General features: G+C 38.7%; 1 protein-coding gene across 1 annotated transcript; it reads right to left on the bottom strand.

Moving 5' to 3' along the window:
* Positions 1–539: 539 nt before the first annotated feature.
* On the bottom strand, positions 540–3,530 carry nipal3 (NIPA like domain containing 3). Its single transcript, XM_085932375.1, has 11 exons — positions 3,309–3,530; positions 3,068–3,136; positions 2,632–2,803; positions 2,419–2,478; positions 2,180–2,325; positions 1,998–2,094; positions 1,782–1,917; positions 1,611–1,699; positions 1,349–1,412; positions 1,150–1,244; positions 540–1,083 (listed from the first exon to the last, which is right to left on the bottom strand). The coding sequence occupies exons 1-11, from the start codon at positions 3,342–3,344 to the stop codon at positions 899–901; spliced, it is 1,149 nt and encodes a 382-aa protein (XP_085788501.1). The 5' UTR covers positions 3,345–3,530; the 3' UTR covers positions 540–898.
* Between the last annotated feature and the right edge of the window lie 6,938 nt (positions 3,531–10,468).

Genomic DNA, 10,468 nt, shown 5'->3' with positions numbered 1-10,468 from the left:
TTCTATTGTATTTTATTGTATTATTTTTGGAGTTGTGTAGAAACCTTAGAATTAGGCCAAATAAATAATAATCATAAATAAGATGTTTGAGGAAAAGGATAAATTTCCTTTTTTTGTCATATAGGGGGAAAAAAAAATCACAAATTATCTCAAGTAGACTTGGATATGATTCTATTTGTTTTTATCCAGTGTAGAGCTACTCCCTTTTAAGGCACAACAAATCAATAAATACAATAAATTAAAGCATATTCATTGGACCCATTCACAAAAAAAAAAAAGGTAATACAACCCTGAAAACAGGAGGTAAAACTGGAGTGAAGCCTGCGCTGGCGGAAACATCTCAAAAGGCAGGTTATTTACAGTACGTCCTCAATTTAAAGCAATCCTTGGCTTTAAGGCTTCAGTAGTCTGCATTTAACAGTACGACGTCTGCTCTAATATTGCCAACTCAACAGGTAGTAAGTTTCAAGCCATATGTCACATTTCTATGACTCATTTATAAATCCTGACCTTTAAAAGTTGTTTTGCTGGTCCTGAGCTTGTTTTTTTTTTTTTTTTTCCTTTGTCAAGGGCATCCTTGCAGTTAAATAGGCAGGCACAAATACAGTGAAAGCTCCGAAGTCAAGCCCCTCCCTCCACTTTTTTTGTTAATTGGCTAATAGTCCCAACTGATTTTTTTTTTTTAATAAAACAAAAAAATGAATCATCAAAATCAATTTAGATATTTAAACATTTTGTTGCATTTTTTTTTTTTTACCTTATGGCTCTGTATTGGTCAAATAATGGTTCTTTTTGAACAAAGAAATTCAAAACACCCATATAGGAAATTTTCTTCATTCCCAACGGAATGAGTTTGACTTTGGAGGTTTCACCAACCTAAAGATGTAAAAGCTTGTTGCTAATCTTGCTTCCTGGCAGGAGGTCCATTCGATGCCCGCATGGGTCTGAAGCTGGTGGTGGGTTGCTCCGAGTTGACGGACTGATTAGGAGTCATTCCTTCACTGTTGACCAGAGCGCCGTAAGAGAAACTACCGGTGAAGCCAGTCGGAACGTCTGGACCCTTGCTATGAATGGTCGGTACACCTGAGTGTGGACAACACACCCGATTCAGAATCAGCCATTCCAATCATAGCAGCGATTTTCACACACCGTTGCTCATATTCATGGTGACATAAGGCTCAAAGTTGTTATTCTTCTTCTTGGTTTTGGTGATGAGGAAGACACCCAGGAAGCATGCCGCAATTCTGTATAAGAATGTTCAAAACATTTGAAATCACAAAGGTACTAAAATATTGCGCGTTAAAAATATTTAATGGTATATTGCTGCTGTGTTGTTTTCCAGACTCACCCCAATAAGAACATGCTGATGTGAAGGATGTCTTCATGATTAAATTCCAAGTAAAACACAGCACCTGAAAAAACAACAACATCAGTTTCATTTAGCATTTCTGTTCTGAAAGCATTTCCAAGCAATTTAACTCAAAGGTGAAAACAAATTTGGCCTGGGGCTTAAACACGGCGCTTTTCGTCAAACCTGCTTCTTTATCACATCACCGCCGGCGATGAGTCAACAAAAAATATTCACGCAAAACAAACATCACGTGAGTCACCTGCCAAGACGGCTAAGGCGGTGGACAGGATGTAGTTAATACTGGCGATTTGGGATGAGTCGTACAACTTGGAAGCATCGGAAAGAAACCTGCAACAACAAAAAAAAATTAGGGGAAAACATTTGCAATTATTCAGTTCTGATTCATTTTCACTAACTAGTTGCCACTCACCTGGCTTGAAAGACAATTGTTGACACCATGCATACAAACATCACGGTGAAGATGGGATAATCAAGCTGCATGGAGCCTTCGAGGGTCAATATCAACATGTGGGACACGGCCTTCACCGAGATGACTGTAACTGAACCTAAGCACCACACACATAAACGGATTAAAATGAGGAACTATGCTATTAACCAATGATAAGAACTGAACTTTTTTTTTTACCTAGAAAAGCAACCAGCAGCAGGATGATAACCAGGGCATTTACATTTTTCTCTTTATAGAAATATAACAGCAGGCAAAATGTGATAATCTGCAGGACCTGCCCAGAAATAAAAAAGAACACAAGGTAAATTTGATTTATACTGTTAGACAAAAACGCTCATGTAAAGCTATTACGAACTTACCAGATATAAGAGAACAGGCCATCCGACCAGGTGTTGTACGATGACTTCGGCTGTCAGTTTTTCATGAGAGTTTGGTCCAAAAGCCACAAAGAGGTACGCCCCTCCAACAGATAAAATGGCGCCGAGGAAGGACAGCCCGTGGCTCTCTGCAAACATGTCACATTGGATTATGTTAGGAAAATCAACGCAAAGTGGCAAATCTTTGCATTGAAAACACAAACTACCAATGTTCCACTTACTTGCAAAGTCCTTCGGCTTTGATTTCACATGCATGAAAATAAAGCCCAAAATGAAGCTTGCTGAAACACAAAAAGCAATGGACAACATATGACCGTCATTTTTTTTTCATGCACCATTCAATTCTAAAAAAATAAATTATGACATATAAAGCGATTCCATAATATTGTATGTATTAATCCTGTCCGTTTTTTTTTCTCCATTGCGTTACTCACTCAGAAAGGAGACGGCATTGAGGGGTGCTACGAGGCTGATGGGCCCAAAGGCGTACGACACAAAGTTGGCCGCCTCGCCTAAAATGGCGAGAAAAAATCCAAACCACCAAGTTTTTGTGTGGTAGAAAAAGCGCGGGCCCTTGGCTCCCACGATGGTCACATGGCCATATTTCTGTCAGCAAAAACAACAAAAACAATTGATCGGCTGTGGTGCACTGAACAATGCAATGCACATTTGGTAAAGTATAGTACTGATTGTGCTGTAATATTTAGTACCAGACCAAAGTTTGGAAACATCTCCAAATTCCAATGGTCTCAATTAAAAGGTCAAGAAATTCGAGTAATCATGAACTCCTGATGAAATCAATCCAGGCCATCAAAATATCAAGATCTACAAAACATTAGACATTTAATGTAGCAAAAAGACTCACTGTACCTGAATATTTAAGGAGATGCTGACAAGCACGTTTCCAAATATAGCAAGCAAAGTCCCAATGAGGTTATTCTGCAAAGACAAATGTGTAAATCATAACAGTTTTAAAATTTCCAATAGTCCTTACGTCGTTCAAAAAAAATCACAGAGAATGTGATTACACTGCCAGTAGTTTAAAAAATAGAATATTTAATTAATATACATACACATAGTAGATATAGTAATGACGTAAATAGAACAATACCATGTACGAGTCTTCGTCTGCTCTGCTAACATCCATCCTTTTAGCCTTCGTTGGCGATTCACCACTTACGAATAAACACTCACACTTACGGTAGGATATTTCATGCTGTCGCTTGTTTCCTCTTTTTAAAACTACAATTTAATACCGAACGTAGTTCTTATTTTATGCCGAATCGAAGGTGACTTCCGGATTTCAAGGACCAGTTTGACAACCATTTCAGGGTGCGTTATATGACGCTGGGTCACGTGACCACAACTTACCCAGTAGTATCGCTTAAAGCCAGTAGATGGCGCCATTGTGCTAGAAATGACAGAAACGATCACGGTTCGCAGTAATCTGAACGGCCCCGACATACGACGTTTCAAGAATACGAACAGCGTTTCACAAATTCTTAAAGGTACTCTCACTAATGCGATGTTTTTTTAAAGGGTAGTAATAAGATATGTCTGTGATTACATTAATCAACATTTGATGATTCAAAAGTTCTTTTTTCTCTTGTATTTAATTTGTAAATTGATTATCAAATGATGGTGATGGCGCTCAACAGCTATTTTGCATAATACATAAGAGCTATTTTGCATCCGAATGAGTCCTTTTTTTTCATCTCAGGACAATTATAATTTAAATAATAAAGGTAATTTTTTTTTTGCAAGGATTTTTTGGGAGGGGGCTGAAATGGAATATTTTCTGTAAGTCTGACTTTATCCATCAACATACAAGTGCGGATTTACCTTAAAAAATAACCTCAATGTAGTGTCCCACTTATCCCTCGAAAATTCAAAATAACACTTTTGATTCATTTGTCATTTACGCAAACGTGTGTCTAACAATAGGTGGCAGGGTGTAAACTCCCTTTTGAATGGAACGTCTGTCTGTGAAAGGAGATATTAATCACAATGACTCATCACATCCATTTGCCAAGAAATATGGCAAAGGGCAGTGGAGGTTTCTTTGAAAAATAGAAATTCATCGTCTATTTATAAAAGCTGTATTGCCATTGCAATCACAATGCAATTTATTTTATTTCCTCATTGAACTTAGCATAAAACCTACTTTTACAAACCAATGGAAGGGGGTTAAACAATTATACTGGACTTATACTCTCACCAAAAATATCTCATTTGAAAGCATTCAAACAGTTGTGTTTGTATCATGAAGGAATCCTAATTAGTTTTCTTTTGTCTTACTAATGCAAGGCATGCTGCAGTTGCAGTAAATGCCCAAGCCCTTTAAATGTTCCTTCGAAGCGGCGTCGTAGCTGAAATTAAACATCAACCGCTTTTTCAGAGTGACAAAGGTGTGTTCCTCATGTCCTCACCACATTAGGTCATCTCTGCTTTTAGTGGATAGACCTGTTCCACACACATGAATTGTGGAGGATTTTTCCATTTCGGTTTTTGCCCAGTCCACTGAGGGCCACGCATAAATATTTTTATGAAAAAATCAGATGCAATTGTGTGATAAAACAAAATATGAGCAATTGTGAGCTTATTTTGGGGTTTTTTCTTAGTTTGATGATTTTTGCAGCACTACAGCACGTTTTTATATTGACCTATATTTGTTTCAGTTAAAAGAGCCCTGTCACAATTAAAAGTGATTTTTAACCCCATATATTGGGGTCAGGGCTTTCCCTGACATATTTCTTCTTAGCAGAAAATATATATATTTATATAATTTATATATATTATTTCAATGAGTTTGGGCCCTTTAATCTAAGTAACAACGTGCATTTTCACCCACGGCATCCTCTAATTTGCATTTCTCGCCATTAACGTCTTTTTTTTTCCCGCCCATGAGCAAAATGGTGCTATGCACGCTAAAAGTCAAGCGACCCCGGGGTCGCAAGACCCTATTTCTTAGTGGTGTGTTCTTCGTCGTGCGTGGGCCGCCATCCGCCATCTCCCGAGGAATGCGTGAACGTTAGTGGCAAGCGTGGCAGCTCTACTTAATAACCGCCGGGCCTGTTCTACAAAGCAAACGGACCGGCATCCAATTGTAATGACTGAAGAATGCGTATACGTTAGTCGGAGACACGGATTGAAGGGGATCAGTCGTACATGTGGGTGTGTGTGGTGTCGTTTAAAAAGGAACTCCGGAAGCCCCGCCAAGTTGTTATAAAGTGTCGGTGGAAAAGCAGGATTTTCCGTAACGTGTGCGGACTCGTCAGGAGGACTTTTAACAATGGTTGCACATGTTAATGACAAGTTGCCATAAAATATGACGGCTTGCATGGTTGAAAAAGATTCATCAATTCGTTCCATATGATAGTTCTTTTTTTTTTTTGTCGTTTCAAACTTCAGCTCTTTAAACATGTCAGGAAAAAAACTTTGCATTTAATTGCACCTTTTGGCCCACTTGCTGATTGAATCCAATTAAAACTCAAGTCCTTCTTATTTACTGATTTATACAATTAAGATATCATTATTTCAGACTCAGCAACTCCAAGTAGATACAATCCATTTTCTACGCAACAAGAATAAGTATGTTGATTTTGAAAACTTGAATAATTACATTGAAAAACTAAATATTAATTCTGTTTCATATGGAATCACATGACTATGAAAAAGAAATACATTTTGAGAAGACTCATTTTAGCAATTTGAATAAAAGCATTTCATGTCCTGATCCAAATTAGAATTGTTCTGCCCTGAGGGAGTTCTTTTTTTTTTTTTATCAATGTGTCAATCAGCCAATGACAGGACAATGACTTGTCAGTGAACCACACTCAACTTTTGGGAAAGTACACAGGCATTTCTGAGCATAGCACCAAAACATCTGACGCTAATCACAGAACAAACGCGTTCGCGTTCATCGTACCTCCCGTGGGCCCGCATTGCCTTCAATGTTGTGTATGTGCTCTCATTTAGGGATTTTTATTGTACTTTTTTTTGCTTCAGGGATTTTGTCAAGAAGCAGTGCAAGTGTCATTTGTGAATAACTACAATACCTTTTCACATTGTATGTCGTCTTTATGAGCGTTATACAACCAGGAAACAAAAGTAATCTGGTTGACGTTATGCATAGTTTGAACATTAGCACTATCGTTGAATGTGTGTGTGTGTGTGTGTGTGTGTGTGTTTGTGTGTGTGTGTGTGTGTGTGTGTGTGTGTGTGTGTGTGTGTGTGTGTGTGTGTGTGTGTGTGTTGGGGATTCAAAGTTAAATACAACTATGCGGTACATAAAAAGTAAAAATTGTATCGTGTATCGTATCGGCACTTTTATACTTGGAGAATCACTAATGCAATAGTGGCCTAAATCCATCTTTTAAAAGGTCATGAAAGATGATGAATAATATTAATAATATAAAGAATATTAACCCCAACTATAACGATGGCAAATGATGCTATGTTAGCGGGGCGAGCCTTTCAATTTGTCCGCCAGCAATGCATTGTGGGAAATGTAGAAAGTCTATACTGTTGGCAATATAGGAATATACTTTTATGGAGCAAATGTCAGAATTTGAGTAGCAATTTTAAGTCAGTGCCTGACATCTATGGGGCTTTTTTTTTGTGTCTCGAGTTCGTATTTAGATCCATTTGTTATCTGTTCGTCTTTGTGCGAGACAAAAAGGAAACAGCAAGTGCTGAAATCTGAGCGAGTTTAGGAGAAGCGAGTGGAACAAAAGACTGTTTAATTTTCTCCGCCCCCCCCCCCTTCTTCATATTTTCAGCACCCTGCAATCAGCGCATCTTGTTAGCTTTGGATTCAGGTTAGACTTGTTACAGGAGGCAACTCCCTCTCCTCCTCCTCTTCCTCCTCCCTCCTGATGTGCTCCTTCTCACATCACATCCACTCATCCGTTCACACTTCTGGCACATTTGCATTTCTCTAAACGGGTGACACGCAGCATTTGTCTCCAAGGCGTGCGTGATGGGCCTCGTCTCCCCCCCCCCCTCTTCCTCCTCCCTCCCCTTCTACTGATGTGTGCATTCTCTTTCAAGACAATTGCAGGTGCACAGGTGTCGTCAGGGCTCAACATTTTTTTTCTTTTGAGGAGCAACTGTCTAATTTTGAAGAGCCATTTTTTGGAAGGTTGATCCCAGTGACCTGAAGCAACAATAAAATGACAACAATATAACCGAGAAGTCCAATGAATGTTGAATTGGTTGCAGCTGCAGAATATTTTTTGTGTCCTACTGAAATTAAGTATCCCGATGAACTTTTGGCAATTGTGAATGCAAAAAAAATAAATAAAAATAAAACAATGAACGGCCAAATTTTTAATACGATGAGCCAATTTTACATTGCACATAGAAGCAAACTGTATTCGATTATTTTTTTTCTTATGAATTTTCAGCGGCAATGTCAAAAATAATTTCACGTTTTTCATCCCAAAATGATCTGCTCACCCTCAATGACACTCATTCAATCTAGCAGAATCACATAATAAAATAAAAGGAAATAAAAATGCTCAGCTTTTCAAGTCAAACACACCCTGCTGCAGCCCTTGAGCAGGGCACGCCACGATTGTTCAGGAGGATTGTGGAGAAAAGGAGTGTGCGGTTCTTCTAATTCCCTGGCGAGTTGGGACTTGTAGACTGAAACTGGGCACGAGACAGAGAAAGCAAAAGGGAGGGAGTGGAAGGCTCTTCTAGGTTAAGCGCAAGTATCACACGTGGATATGTCAAGTTTTTTTTCCTTTCTTCCACTGTGAGAATCATTTTAAATTGTTCAGGGAAGAGAATTGTTCTATTTGACCCAAATAGACACTTGGATTGTTTTTTGTAATTGTATTATATATATATATATATAATTTTTTGTATTATTTAATTTATTTAAATTATTCTACAACGTTCATTAATTTTATTACAAACATTATAATATATTGCTTGCATTAGATTGGCTGTGAGTAATTGAAATTTTGTTCACTCTGAGCAACAACTTTAATTACCACATGCACCTTATTCAAGAAATGTTCCAAAGTGGGAAAAAAAAAGAAAGAACAAAGTGATTGATGGGAAATGAAATCCTGCGGTAAGAAAAAATTAAATTGCCAGCGTGCACATGATGGGCACGCCTGTAAAAGTGTCGAGACATTGTGGTGGTCTGAACACGTTCCAGGATTTTTATTTGATGTGATGAAACAACAATCCTGGAAAGCTCGCCTCCTCCACTATCCCACGGGAACCTCCGCGGAGGAACACGGATGGAGAGAGGATTGTAGATGAGGAAAAGGAGGAGGGAAGTGAAGGGGGGGGGTGTCACTCAGTGCAATTGGAGAGGTGATTGAGGTTGAAGAAGAAGAGAAGGGGGAGATGTTTATCATGGAGAGTCACTGCCTGCCTCATTGACGTGCGATGAATGTTTGAAGCTGCACTGATGTTTTCCCAGAAAGATATCCTTGAAGCTACCCTCATCATCCTCGGATCAGTCTGACTTAAAATCACTGGCTCGATTAACCAATACAGTAAGGACCTCAAACATATGTGTCCAGAGTGACCTTTTGACCCTGGACAATCACCGTATTTTGCTTTTCCGAGTCTTTAGGCCCCAAATGAAATGGAAATAGCTACTTCCGGCGTGTCCCACTGTGTTGCCATAGCGCCTTGAGGAGAATATGAGCTGCAATGTATCCGCTGCAGACCCACATGGCCCGTATGCGGTTTTACTGCCCGGAAGAAATTGTATCCAAAACATTATCCTCGGTTTTTCTGCAGGTCACAGAGGACTCGAGGAAACGAGCACTTACTGTAGCATCAGTCAGGTTGCATGATAGCTACTATATTATATTTACATATGTATATATATTATACAATGACATGTTTTTTTTTTTTAATTCTGTTTTAAATCACTGCTGTTTTGTCATCTGCTGAAGTATGACCACTAAAAAAACCTCTGTCTTGGTATGAGCACTTACTGACAGAAGCGCATGCGTTTGTGTGCTTAGTGTGTTATTGTTTGTTTTTTCCCGAAATGAAGTCAGTGCATATCTTTTGTATGAAATCATTCAGGATTGATATTTATTTATTTTAGTGTTTCGGCTTTTGCGTCATTGTTAACTTGAGTTGCGCAGAATTGTTTGTTCGCATTAAGCTAGCAACTTTTCCGAATGCAAAGTTGTACGGTTTCATTCAATGCAAAGTCCGCAATTGAGTTTGTTTTATGTTTAATTTTCCAAGAATCTTCAAGTGAGAGTAGCGGTAAATAACTAGAAGCCTTATTTTTGAAGAAGCGACATTTTTAAAGTAATTATGCATTATATTTCCAAAAGGTCGTTAGCTTTAGCAGCTAAGTGCTTGTGGCCTGCAGGGCCAAGTGGAATGAAACCAGATATGCAGATGAGCTCAACCAATGCTATCTTTCTGTTTGGGTGGAACAACAGTCAGCTTCCCTGAAGCATAACACAAAGAGAAAAGCATCTGAATATTTTACGACTTGGTCTCACAAACCGCACACATGCCTGTGTCTTACCGTTTGGCACAAGTGTCTTTTAAACGAACAAAAGAAACTTTTTTTTTTTTCCGCCTCTTGAATGGATAAATAGTATATCAGTGACGACATCACTGACTATGTTTGGCTGATGAAACAAAGATGAGAACAAAGAACAACATTATCGCTTGTTTTTATCGCTTTGTGAGTGTCCGCCACACGTATTGTTTTTGGTGTGACTGACGATCTGTGTGTTAGCGAGCGTGTGTGTTATTTATCACGCAATGTGTTCCGAGCGGCGCCTTTTGATCCACTCGTGATAGAGTTATAAAAATTGAGGAAAGTGCACTATTGAAATCAAAATTTTCAGGAAGGAAAGTTTTTAACTTGTACACTGTTTCCTTGTAGATGATTCAAAAGTGTTTCCTTCAATAGTAATCAATGGTTTCAGCTACATTTAAATTATTGATGTAAAAATATAATCGACGCATTCAAATGTTCAAATTTGACATGATTTTACTTTTCACTTGATTCTGATTTTTATAAATTTTGTTCCATACAACTTTGCATTCTACCTATTTCATGCATACCCAATATGCATATTGATATTTCAAAGATTTGGGGTAATTCCTTCCAGGACATCGCACGCAGATGCTTTGTCAACGGCGGCCCTCAGGCACAGCTCAGAGAAGCGTGTTAAGCAACGTTAGCATCATTTTCTCTGACGCAGCTTTCCCCTGCCTGGGGCAAGCCGTGACCTGAGCTGCGGTCGACGCCAATGTAGAATTCGG

Source organism: Syngnathus leptorhynchus, chromosome 15, assembly GCF_054491065.1.
Source record: "Syngnathus leptorhynchus isolate UIUO chromosome 15, UIUO_Slep, whole genome shotgun sequence".
NCBI classification, from domain to species: domain Eukaryota; kingdom Metazoa; phylum Chordata; class Actinopteri; order Syngnathiformes; family Syngnathidae; genus Syngnathus; species Syngnathus leptorhynchus.
Note: the sequence above shows the minus strand (reverse complement) of the source record. Positions and strands in the feature narration are given on the sequence as shown.

Bases quoted from the DNA above. Each gene is read 5' to 3' on its own strand.
- nipal3 (XM_085932375.1), bottom strand. From the start codon at position 3,344: ATGGATGTTAGCAGAGCAGACGAAGACTCGTACATG. The intron at 2,326-2,418 runs GTAAGTGGAACA...ACATGTTTGCAG, and splicing joins AAAGCCGAAGGACTTTGCAA to AGAGCCACGGGCTGTCCTTC. The intron at 1,245-1,348 runs GTGAGTCTGGAA...ATTCTTATACAG, and splicing joins ATCAGCATGTTCTTATTGGG to AATTGCGGCATGCTTCCTGG.